Source organism: Ictalurus furcatus, chromosome 9 (assembly GCF_023375685.1).
Source record: "Ictalurus furcatus strain D&B chromosome 9, Billie_1.0, whole genome shotgun sequence".
Lineage (NCBI taxonomy): Eukaryota > Metazoa > Chordata > Actinopteri > Siluriformes > Ictaluridae > Ictalurus > Ictalurus furcatus.
Window position 1 is genome coordinate 18,777,739 of NC_071263.1, and position 13,602 is coordinate 18,791,340.

At 36.9% G+C, this 13,602-nt stretch overlaps 1 protein-coding gene across 1 annotated transcript; it reads right to left on the bottom strand.

Moving 5' to 3' along the window:
• Positions 1-795: 795 nt before the first annotated feature.
• On the bottom strand, positions 796-9,448 carry rp1l1a (rp1 like 1a). The gene is made up of 3 exons (XM_053632875.1): positions 8,396-9,448; positions 7,797-7,974; positions 796-7,493 (listed from the first exon to the last, which is right to left on the bottom strand). Exons 1-3 carry the CDS (start codon positions 9,008-9,010, stop codon positions 796-798), a joined length of 7,491 nt encoding a protein of 2,496 aa, XP_053488850.1. The 5' UTR covers positions 9,011-9,448.
• Positions 9,449-13,602: the final 4,154 nt, after the last annotated feature.

Genomic DNA, 13,602 nt, shown 5'->3' on the forward strand with positions numbered 1-13,602 from the left:
AAAGAACACACATTAATGGTTTTCCAATTGCCTTTTGTACTCAAACCTCTCAGTGTAGTGGCACTGTATTGTGCCATTGTATTGTTATCATTATTAACAATAACAACAACCATAATCATTTATATATATATATATATATATATATATATATATATATATATATATATATATATATACATCTCACTTGATTTTTCATGCAATTGCCTTTTACACACAAATATTTATGTGAATATATTCACATATGAAGTAAATCTTTAAACATTTTAACACCCTGCTAAATATGTGATAGTAACAATGTGTCAGTAAAGTATGTACAGTAAAGAAGTCTATGAAATTTAGTGTATATTTGTATTCTATGCTGTAAAATACACTGTATAATAAATTTATTTTGTCTGCTTTAAATTGTTTGTATATTGTTTGTATATTTATAATCATTCATTAAAAAATCCTTTAAACTGTTTCAGTTATAATAACTTCTTACTACATGCTCTAAGTATGGGAATTCAAATGTATTCAAATTGAAGGATATACAATATGTGTTTTAGCAATTATTTTCATTTTAAGGTATTCTGACTTCATTTCAGAAACCAATATCTCAATCAGTTGTCTCAATGCAGAAATATCATTGAAAAATAAAGTGCATAAATTAAAGTCAGGTGATAGATTAAAACTCCAGTTCATCCACTTTAAATTGGATTTCTCTGAACATTCTTTGTTTAGTGACCCTTACTGATTTATTCCCTTAGGTGAGACACGTTGGTGTCCTCATAATTTATTCAAACATTTCATAAATAACTATGAATCTTGATCATTCAAACTTTCCATAAAACTCACAATGTCCCTTAGCTTTTCTTTCACTGTCATATTTTTGGAGTATTCCAGTGATCCTGTTTGGGATTCAATTGATGTTTTTGTTATCTGGCTAATAAGTTTACAGTCAGAATCGTCACCACAGATTGGACTTGGAAGATCAGGATCCTCTGCTTGGTTCTCAATACTCTCTGCTCTCATGTCAGTTTGACTCTTTTCATCAGTTCCACAATCATCCATGTCTGCCTGGTCACCATCATCCTCCTCAGAGACCAGCTGTCCTGCTACATATTTACCATCTTTCTTTTTGCTTGGCTTCTGAATATATATCCTATCATTGGTCTCATGTGATTCCTTTTCAACCTCATTTTCTGCCTCAGGAGATTCACTTTGATTTTCATCTGCACTATTTTCAGTGGACATATTAGCTTTACTCTTTCTTGTGGTACCATCTTCCTCTGTTTTCTCACTTTCTATGATTTCACCTATTTCATTTTTTCTAGGCTTAGCTTCAGCTACAGCAGCAGGCACATCATCTTGTGTTCGCTCATCACTTGTCGCATTACTATTCTCAGCCTCTCCTGATTCATCCCTGGATGTCTTGCCTTCTTTGGCTGATTGTGTTTCTTCTCCTGTTCTATTTTTTGTTTCCTCACCTTCTTCTGGTATCTCTGCATTCTCTTCAGTCTCGTCTCTTTCCTCTTCAGCATCCCCAGTTTCACTCTCTTTATTTGTTTCCCCTTCAGACACCGCCTCTTCAGCTCTTTCATCATTTGATTCCTTTTCCTCCACTGGATTCCCTTCTCCCTCTTCAATTTCACTGCTTTCTGCTTCTTTTCTTTCTGCATCTACTTCATCAGCTGGATCTGTTTCCATTGCTACCTCTACATCTGCTGTTGTATCTCCCTCTGTTGCCTCTTCTGCCTCTTCATCTTCTCTATTCATTACTTCCGTGTCCTTGTTACCTTTGCTCTTGTACTCCAAATCCTCTCCCACTTCATGTCTTTCCCTCTCTGGTTTGCTTTCGCCATCATCTGCTCCATCAGTGTTATTATCAAACATTTTCTCTTCAGCTGGCTGCCCATCATCTTCATCATCAGATGGTCCTTCCTTCAGTTTCCTCCATCCTCCATTATTTATTACCCCTACATCTTTATCTTCATTGTCACAGGCCTGAATCCCATGCTCTGTTATGATTTCATCCTTAGTCTCCTCCTCCATAAGAATATCATCTTCGCCTATTTGGCTTTTTATAATATGTACTTTGGCCTCCTCATTAACCACTTCTAAATTATTTTTATCTTGGTCAAGGCTACTATCAGTACCCTTAATCTGATCTTTTTGTTCATTCACTTTGAACTGTACTGGCATAGCAACATGGGGATCCTTCTTTGCTTGCAAGATTTGCCTAAGATCAAAATCCTTAAGAACTGGAGCCACGCTCAAAGCTTTAGTACACTGGACAACTCTTGATGCCATCTTCTTTTTCACACATGTGTCACATGGACAATATTCATCTTCACTGCGCTGGTCACTGAATTCAGTACCTGAAGCAGTGTTTATGTCTTCACTTCTTGAAAGGTTATAAAATTTATTCTGCATAACTTTAAGACGTCTTCGCCGTTGCTCAGTTTGGACTGTAGAATCTCTAGAAAGCATGCTTATTGGTGGTTTTGGTGTTCTACCAGCTCGACTTTGGATTTTTTGGAGCTCTCGTTTTATAGTAGACTGAATCCGTTTATGAACCTCTTCTTTAAGTTCACTGATCATTATATCAAGTGTCTCATTGTCATCTAAATCCCACCGTACTTTGAACTCTGCTATTGCATTTGCATAGTGAGACATAAATTGTGTTTCCAGTTTCTTTAACAAGCTCAAAACCCAGACTGGATCTGGGTCTTGTGAAATTCTCTTAGTTAACTGACCTTTCTGATCTGATGGTAGTGTTCTTGAGTTGTTATTTTCTGGTTGATTTAGTTCTTTATCAGACACTGATTTAACATTTCCATTATTCTCAGAGGTCGTCATGGAGAATGTTGAAGCTATTTCCTTAAGATCTTTTATATGTTCATTAGCCTGAACAACATCGTCTGTGGCTTTAAGGCCTTCATCTTTTTGTGCTTCCTTCTTTAGTTTTTCATGTTCGGGACTGCATCGGACCCTCTCAGCAATGTCTGGAGTTACAGGATCTGAAGAGACAGGTGAAGTATTTATGTTTTCTGGTGTAGCAGATAAAGAGTCACATCCACCCCCAATAGGTGCATCTCCTTGAATCTGTGGGAAGGCCTTCTGTTCAGCAATTAATGTTGTTCTGCCTTGTGTTGCTTCTGATTTTTCAAGCCCACCACTGATGCTTCCTTTACCAGACCCTATGGAACCACTGCTTACATCTACCCCTGAAGACGACCTCGGGTTAAACTCATCCTCTGCTGAATGAACTTTTATTTCATGCTTATCTTGCACAGTTTCAGAGGGCCTGTTAATCCATAGTGACTGGAGAGTGCTTATAATTTCACTATATTTGTCATATATCTTTGGATCTGGGTCAATCACTTGTAAATTAGCAAGGCAGTCTAGTAGTCCTTTGGCTGATGTGCTTAATTTTCTCCCATATGTTGGTGAAACTTCAGGCAAACTATTGCATCTGTCCAATTTGGGGCTTAAGAGGACCTTCATGACCTGTATCGAGGACTGACAATTATTTGTTAAACCCTCTCTCTTACTTAATTTTGGACTGAGATGATTGCAATCACTGTTGGCTGCAGTTGTTTGAAATGTCTCATTACATGCTAGTGTTACATCACAGATGGTATTTTTATCTTCTGTAACAGGATCTGCACCTTCAGACCCACATACTTCTTGAGATTCTTTCATTGTCATTGACTTTTCAGACTGTTCTTCAATTTCATTTGGAAAATATCCTTCTTCTTTCACAGCAGGTATTTGAAGGAGAGTTTCATCATGTTGCTCACTGAATTCTTCCTCCATGTCATACATAGGACCATCAATTGGTATATTTTTAAGCCAGTCCGTTACAACATCTGTAGGAGATGCATTAGGTAAACAAGATGGCATCAATGCTTCCTTAGTATGATCCTCAGCTCTTTCCTGTGATGTGCTGCTAATTTTCTTTTGTTTAAAGCTGGTTATTTTACAGTTACTGTCAATATGCTGCATCTCTTCAAGGACATAGTTTTTGTCTGATGTGTTTGATCTTGATCCTCTACTGTCTGGTTTTGCATCCATATCCTTTTCCCTTACTAGATCTGGACTGTGAGGCAAAACACTATCACCTTTAGAATCTGGAGTGGTGCAGTTTTCTGACAATTCAGACTTAGTGACATATTTATTCCTGGATGGAGGTTTCTTGTCTGATTTTGATGTTTTTAAAGAAATACCACTTTCAGCATTGTTAGAATCAGTTTTCCTGGCTTCTTTTAGTTCAAGGTTTGAGAAGGATCTTTCCTTGCTCTGTGTAGTACATTGATCCGATGTAGCAGCTCCGTGGGTGTAAGCCTTCCCCGAGGTTATTTTATTTTGACTGGATTTTGAAGAACTTCCAGATATTGTTAAAGCTTTGTTTGTCTCACCCTTATTTGTATTTGTATTGATTGCTTGAGTACCATGTGTATACATTTTTATGGTTGCAGTGTTTTTACTGTGTGAGTTCTGCTGTGATTTCTCTGATGACACTGACAATGCAGATGGCACGCTATGATCACCATCATTCTGTAAAAGCTGGGCCGCTACCTTGCTTTCTGTCTTTGATTTGGCTGATATGATGCATTCAGATTCAGTTCCCAAGATAACTACAGGATTCTTGCATGAATCTTGCATAACATTAGACAATTTTGACTTATCCCAAACTGAAGAACATATAGACACAGTTGTTTTGACCCTCTCTTTTGTTTCTGTTATTACTGAATTGTGAACAGCATGATCTAGTGCAGAGGGTTCAGGGCAATATTTCTCTGACAAACATTTAGGTTCATCAAAGATTTGTGATATGTTGCTCATGGATCGTTCATTGAGGTCCTCAGACCTCTCTTCTGCACCAAGTCCAAGAGAAACAGAAGCTGTTGATGTTGGACTTAATGGTTCATCTAGCAGGCCATGCGAGGCTGGAGTGGGAGACATTGTAGATTTGGATTTTCCTGAGGGACTATTTGCCACTCTTTGAACACATCTGCTTGAAGTGTAGTGACGTTTGTTAGATCTTGTTGATTTTGAAGATGCTTTAGAATGACCAGATTTTACACTTAATGCCTGATTATTATTTCCGATCGTAATTGGTGACTTTGGTGATGGAGAGGTCACTAGTAAGGATTTCTGTGCATTACACTTTGCATCATCTGTTGTTTGTCTAGTGTCTTGCCCTGCAGTCATATCATTGGGATTCAACAATGACTCTAAATCTCTCTCTGAGCATGCATTTGATTTCACAGAAACTTTGGCACTCTTGGACAGTTCAGTTGTTGACCTCTGTGAATGTATTTTTTCATAAGGTGTGTCTGTAATAGGGCTTGTAGAAACTGGTGGTGAGGCAGTTGCAGTGTCTTGAATGTTGTTTGATTTGTGGGACTTGTCAGAATCTTTAGAAGAGTGTGTTTTAATTGACATTGCGCTAGGGACTCTTTCTTTAGTGTCCATATCAGAAGCTTGCATTACAGTGTCTATTTCTGGTATATTTTCCTTGGCCATATACAAAACCCCAATTTCCTCATCAATTTGATTCTTTAGTCCAGATATTGTTACTACATCTGGTATGTCACTGTTTGACTTTTCTGTTCTAATTGATTTAATTGACCTGGCACTTTCGGTCCTTCCTTCTACATCCTCCACTCCAGCATTTTCAGAAATCATTTCTGCAATAGATGATCTCCCACATGCATGCTGGTTTGAATTATTGGATTTTTTTGAAGCAGCAGAATTATTTGATAAATCAAACAATGCACTTTGGGAGCTGGCATGCCTGACCTCCTCCTCAGCTATATTATTTTGAACAGGTTCAGTATTCTCAAGTATGTTTGAAATAGCATAATCTCTTTGTGGTTCACAATGTGTGCATTTGTTAGATCTCTCAGACCCACGTGCCTTAGATGATCTCTCGTGAAGTGACTTAACTTCACTATCTTCCTCAGCTACCTGGACTGGCATATCCTGAATATTTGCTGGTAGTGTTGATAATCTTCCACAGCCACCACAACAAGGGCATACTGTGGACATCACTGAGAAACATGTGTTTGTCGACATGGCAGTTATAGATTTATTCCCACTCTTTGTTTCCTCCTTGCATGCTTTGTCAGCACCACTGTCTGATATCACTCTTCTTGGTGAATTTGCTCTTGCTCGAGATTTATTAGACACTTTGCTGTCATCCGACATTGAATTCAGAACCTCTTCCTTTAAACCATTCTTCATATCAGATTCCATCAAGCCTGTTATTGCTTCTATGCATTGGCTGCAGCAGCAGCATTGAGACCTTGAGGACACTTTTGAAACTGAAGATCTGGCACTGTCCCTACTATCAGTGTCTGCATGACCCTCCTGGGGCACTTCTGGTGCTGCATACATGCTGTTGGACATTTTGGATTTTACTGCATCAGCAGAGCAGCTTGAGACTTTAGGTGGTATGGAGGAAGATTGTAAATTGTGCGACTGTTGACTGCCATTGCAGTGTACACATGTAAACTGTTTATCCTGCTCAGAACACCACTGAGATGCTCTTGCAATTCTTGGGGAAAGGTCTTCATAATAATCACCCTCATCGTTTTTGAATGACTGGATGATGGATGAATTGCTGGTAGCAGAAATCAAATGTTCTGCTGCTTTTGTGACTTTGCTCAAATGATCCAATTCCACATAATCTGTTTTTCTATTATCATTATGGTGATATATTTTCCCAGTATTACTCTCACATGTGTCACTGGGTATATTACACTTTGTGGTGCTGGTTGACACCTCATTCCGACTGCAACAACGACTTATTGAGCAATATTCAATCCTTGTGTCCCCCTCCTCAATAGTCTGTTGGAAGCAAGATGCCTTCTTTACAACATGTTCAGTATATTCCTCACTCGACCTGGAAACTGTATACACACTGTCCACAGATGCTTTTTGGTGCATAATTTTGTCGGATGATCCCGCAGAATTAGAGGAACTCCTGGTTCCACTGGTTCCATCATCCTTGTGTAAGGGGTTTTTCCAAATGTCATACCCTTGACTATGGTTGTGGCAATTGTGACAGTAGGATCCTATAAAGTCCATTTGATGACATTTTGGTGAACAGGCATCCTCAGCCTCACATTCAGTGTTGGACTCTGGTTCAGAGTATACAACTTTCCCTTGAAAACAATGAGGGTCTCCCTCCTCTAGAGAACTACATTCATTTGTAGATGTTGGCAACTTCTTGATTTCAGTGGACCACTGAAGAGTTTCATCATTGACTAGGCGGAACCGAACTTTCATTTCTACAGACAGACTGCCATCTTTGTTGACGAAAACCCTTTTTTCAATGTCATCATTCATTAAAACTTCCTTTGTAACACAACCCAGTTGCCTTGGTGTCATGCCTGATCCATTTGGGTAAGATTTTTCTGATGATAGGGAGAACCTTGTAGATTTGTTACTTGAATCTGACCTTGGATGGATGATACTTTTCTTGGTCTCAAGTCCAAAGTTCACTGTAAATACAATATGATAAATCATAATGAACAATTTATTTTGAAACAAATAAACAGTTTATTGTCTCATCCTTTGTTACCGATATCTACTTATTCAGTACAATTTGTTAGTTTATGTATGAATGTAAATCATATTAATAAATCAAGCAAGAATCGAAGCAAGAAACATATTAATACATGAAGATTTGATTTGATTTTATATTATTGTTAGAAACATGGAACCGAAAATAGAAATCCTCCTCAAATAAATGAGCACTGTCTTCTTTCAAAAACATTATTAATTTATATATCTCCATGAAATACCATTTTTCTTGCCATCATGGCCCTCGCTGAAGATGCTAGAGTGTGACCTTGCACCTATCCCAGGCAACTTCTCCTCTGAGTTCTTTCTCAGATTCTCCAGAAGTAGGGGCTTGAAGGGTTCTCGGCCCACACACACCAGCACACTGGGACATTGCATCAGGCTCTGCATACTATCAATCTGTGGGAATCCAAATATAAAGTCCGCACATAGGTGGTAAACATAAAAATATACTTTTTAAGTTTTAAACTCTGCATGTTATTTCTTTCATTCTATAAGCACCATCTGGGTTATCATTTGAAACATATTGCCTTTAGCTAACCTGATTGTTATCTTTTAACAGTAAATATTTAATAAAAAATCTAATGACTGGTAGTTAATTGTGAGAAAAAACATTAGAAAAGGTTAAAAACTAAGCATATTTAAAATCTAATCATGACTTTTTGACTAGTAGAGCATCTCATAATATTCTGGTCAGATCATACTAAAGATGGCAATTTTTGGTTATAACCCCTCTGCATCTATATGTAACAAGAAACTCTATGCTCCATGAAGTTTTACCAATGCGAACTATGGCTCAAGAGCAGAAATAGTGGCTGACCTTTCGTCCTTCCAAGGTGTATAGCTTCCTGACATTGCACTGCATGAGTTCTGAAACCTCATCCATAAAGGCACGAAGGCTTCGAGCCCTCTTTCTGCTCAAAACAATGGACCTTCTCACTGCAGGATCATAGTTTTTTACCAGCACAATCCTCTTTGCTTGTCGATGGTAGTGATGGCCAGAATATCCCGCAGGTGGCTGTTCAGGTCGGGAAGGCTTTCTTGGGGTGTTAAGTGGGTAATTGTGATGCCAGACAGCAGGTCGTTTCCCTGCAGCCTCCATATCGATTGGCTTAACGTAGTGGCGATCAGAGCACAGGTAGCAGGCCCCATCCTGTAACTGCTCCAGACTCTGAATAGCACGAGTTCCTCTGGGTGTAGTGATCGTCCGCACACCAAATGGCAAAGGCATTTTCTGAGAAAGGTCATCCAGCAAGGCATCAAAGCATTTGAAACTTCGCTTATTAATGGGCATCGTGATACCATTGAACTGGGTGTCTCCACTCTTGTAGAAAGTGATTCTCTTGGCTGGGGTGGCAGTGGTCACACTGGAGAAATGAGACAAGGAATCATTCCTAATCTGGTAGCTTGCATTGGAGAAGCCTGCACTCTGCATTCTTCCTAGTTGCTCGAAACTGTAGGAGAGATATTCTGTATCATTTACACTTCAAAATGCTTCTAAATAAAGGATCAGTCTACAGTGCATTATCTTTAAAATATCACAAATTACAAAGTTTAATTTGCAATCATTGCATACAATAGACAAATTTTATTACATAACTACATGATGCATTTAAGAGAAATATAATAAACAAATAAATAATCTATCTAGTGTCTATAAGGTAGCATATACTGTAAGATTTAATGAAACGTCCTGTATGGTTAGATAATAAATTTAACCATACTGGATCAATAATAGTCTACTTGTTTTTGTCAACAAAAACAACAGCACCCCAGACCAAACAAGTAAGTCACCATATGATTCAGAATGTGTAGTGTTTCTACACTTAGTCTTAAACAAGCCTGTATTTACTGATAAAAAGATCTCTAATGTTTTAAGGATTACAGAATTCATGGTTATGTAATTATTCATTGTGAAACAGTGAAAATGATTCTCTTGTTACTAACACAGTTTAATCTTTAAAGCTGATAATAATTTAATTGCAATGAGAAACATGTATTTATTTCATCAAGCCACTTATATTGCATTAGGATGGGAAGGATGAATATCTGTCAGTAAATATGAATAAGCAACTATTGATGACTTTCTGATGTTTTGGTGATTTTTAGCTTTTATGTAAATGTGGGTATATATGTAATATCATATTGTTTGTATTGTCATCATAATATTAAAAACAATTAACCATAGATTACCCAACCCAAAATGTGCTTATTTTTAGTCTTCAGATCTGCCTACACTTGATGTCCCTGTCTGTCAGAATAAAACCAGAATAAGTCATTGGTTAGGCTAAAATATTTTTTTCTAACATGAATTCACACCAATTCTAATTTCTAAATGTCTCCCAGATATAAACAGCATGGAATCAGCATCTACTATTATAAACAAAGAAATAGAAAATATACTCACACTCAAAGGACACATGATCCAAACTGATGTTATAATAATTCAAATATTTAGAAAACTAAAACAAATTTAATGCAAACAGTGTTTCAGGTAGCATCTAGCTGGCTGAAGTGCAGCAAGCATTACAGTAGTGTATGTTCAAAATCCTGCCACTAAAGATGCAGACATTAAGCGTGTCCTTTGGAAGCTAAGGATAGAGTGCAAAGCTTCTTTAATCATCTTGAGATTTCTGAAGTCTAGGCGAGCGTTAGATACATGCCAGGAAGGCCCAGATTGTGTAAAGAATAACAAGCAGATTAGGCAGTGAGGAAAAACTGTGAGTAAAAAAAAATGTATTCTCAAATGACTAGAACTGCATGTTCTGTGCTTTTCTTTCTTTAGCGCGTGTTATTACGATGGATAATTAAGTGCAGCTGGTTGCCAGGACAGACATTCATTCTTTAAACATACACCCACTCTCTCAAATTCACACACAGTTAAGAAAAACACTGTGACATTAATGCAAGTACATTAGCTGCTGGTGAAGAGAAGCAATGTAACTGGCATGAAATTCTGTTCCAACCTGTACATTCACTATGAGTTTTGAGCACAGCATTACATGCAGATAAATATAAGACTTCTGTTTCCATAGAGAAGCTTGGACTAAGTTTGGGGTGAATATACATTTCTACAACATACTAAAGGATTATGTTAGAATATAGCAACAGATTTTAGCAGAGTCCTAGTTATCACAGTAATACTGCCCTTAATATTTAATATCCACAATCATCCACATTTAAATAGATATCATTGTGTTTGTTGGTACTTTTAAATGTAGCTCTCTTTTGTGTGTCTAGCTGCTGTTAAGTCACTCCTACACTGACAGAAAGTGGCTTACTGTAAGCTCTTGTAAAGCCGGTACAACCTCTGCACCTTAAAATAAAGTGACCCTCCGCTACCTCTATTAAACACAGCTACTGTGCTCCTAATTACACGTCAGAGCAACATTTCAGACCTGTTTTATAATACCAAGATTTTGTACATTGTACTTGAAATATCTCTTTTATGGCATGCTCAGTGGTAATGCTAGAAGAAAAAGCTGTCAATGTTAATTCATTTAAATGAAAAAAGAGAACAATAAATAAACATTACATAAATGATCAGAAGTAGCATAAAATACTTTCAAATGATAATAAGAAGAGACAGTTTTTCAGACTTCATTTATTATTTTCCACTGTATTACAAACTCAAGCAGGCATTTGTGAGACTCGTGGGAACGTGTGCTTTGAAGCTCTGTCAGACACGCATTTCACTAATCTGATACAGAGTTTAGAGCCCAAGGGCTGTCTGTTGAAAAGGGAACAGCTTCTCAAGGGATCCAACATCATACATATAAAATAAAGCCCTGATTTATTAACATCCAAAATGAATAAATTTATGTGTGCAATGGGTTAGACTGTACAGTGAATCTAATAAGAAACCAACTTTACCATGGTAAAAAGCTATTACGTAATCATTTGGGGGAAAATAACTGGTTATTTAATTATGGTGTAATTGAGATAAACTTTATACTTGTTAAGACTTGGTAAAAGGTATGCTTAATTTGTAATATCTTCTTATTTCTAATATGTCTATAAATTACAGAAACAAGTTTCCAAAGGGTTATTTAGGCCTTTATCTTCTGGAAGTATTCATTTGCCCAGTTCCTAACATGACTTTCAGGCTTAGTAATGGTGCCAAAGGTGCAAAATGAATCGTTTTCAATAGACAACACACTGCATTTGCACACAAAAAAAATTGTTAAGCTAAAAACATAAAACAGACATGATGTGCTATTTACTCATGTGAAAGAAATCAACGTGACACTTGAGACAGTTATCTGGAGAGGAACTAAAATGAGTCTAATTAGTCTAATTTATTTTTATTTAATATGTACTAACCAAGAGCACCAATTACACTTAATGAATCTTTAAATTCAAAATCTACTTTATTTGCATATCCAGCATGTGTGTACAGCAATCACACAATGTAATCTCCTCAGTTAATGTGTTGCCTGAACCATGAAAAATAAAGAAAATAAAAAATAACAGATAACAAGCCATAGATGCACTAAACTATTGTCTAATATGAAAATGTAACTACAATTGTACATCAAACTGAGTGATAGAACAATAATAATCACCCTACACAGTCTACAATCTTTCGAGTGCGCGTCTCAGGTCCATACCAACCTGATAAGTCAGCATAAAGCCTAATTAGGTCACAGGATTTAATGACAGTCCTGTTGCACTGCTTTTATTCCACTGTGATTACAAACATTGAGCTTGACAGCATAAAATGATTCTAGACCGCATTATTCCTGTACTGCACACATTCACAGTGCCCAAACCGTCATCATCATCCTACCAATCATGTTATAAATAATGGCCTGCTGCTTTGTTCACATACTTGTTGAATTAGGCCCAGGTCCTTTCTGGTAACCCTTTCTGAGTCATAGCTGTCTTGTGTCTCTTGCACTAATTTCACACTGCACTGCACACATCAGCAGCTTACCCTTTAGTGACAGATTCATTGTTGCAATGGGCTGTGCCAAAAACATCCAAACTCTGGTGTTGGCTAGTAAGGATTCCAGGAAGCTAGTTCAGCAAGACACTGTAACACTGCAAATGTCTGTAAAGATAAAACAGCATCCAATCCAGCATGGTGGTGTGTCACTCAGCAGCCAAAGAGACCCACTACAGGGATGACACATCTGTATGTTGTTCTCTTCACTTTGTCTCCATTCATTCCATTAGGCTAATTATCAGATACATGCAGACCCACATGCAGGGAGGAGTGACTCCTATTAAAGAGGATTATTCTGTTCCACCATCTGTGCCAGTAGATATTAACTGTTACTTCTCCAAAAGGAATGTGTAGGACAAGAACTCTTAAATAAAATGTAATGTTAAAAGGTAAACACAGAATTAATCACTTATGTGCAAACTATTTAGAGCACAAGGCTGTATGTATAGATCTGGCAAACATACCAGTAGAATATAATACAATATTACTTGCCTAACCTATCCTAGTAACATGCTGCCACTTTAAACATTAAACACATAACTAAGCCATATAATGGGGCATTCAGACAAGTTTAATATAATCATTTCAGCTGTTTTATCATGTTCCACATTTTACTACCCTGTATTAATTTTTTTTTAGTTTACTTGTACTCTTGTAAAACCCTATTATCAGATTAGTTTATTATTATTATTATTATTATTATTATTATTATTATTGTTGTTGTTGTTGTTGTTGTTGTTGTTATTGTTGTTGTATTATTGCTCTTGTGGTTATTAATAAACATCATGATAAGTGTCCTGCTAAATTTGTACTTTTCAATGATAAGTCTGATATATTAATAACAAATGATTACAAACAAATAATCATGAAGAATGTCATGTTTTATGACCAATATTTTTACCTCTGTAATAAAAATGCTAACATTTGCAAAATAGCACATATCATTATCAGGTATTTTACTTCCTCCGCTCAGTGTGGTAGATAAAGATGAGCCAAAATGAGCCGCCTATAGATTATTAATCACGATATTATCTAACTGTTACACCAACCCAACATATTTCACATTTTTTTCTTTAAAC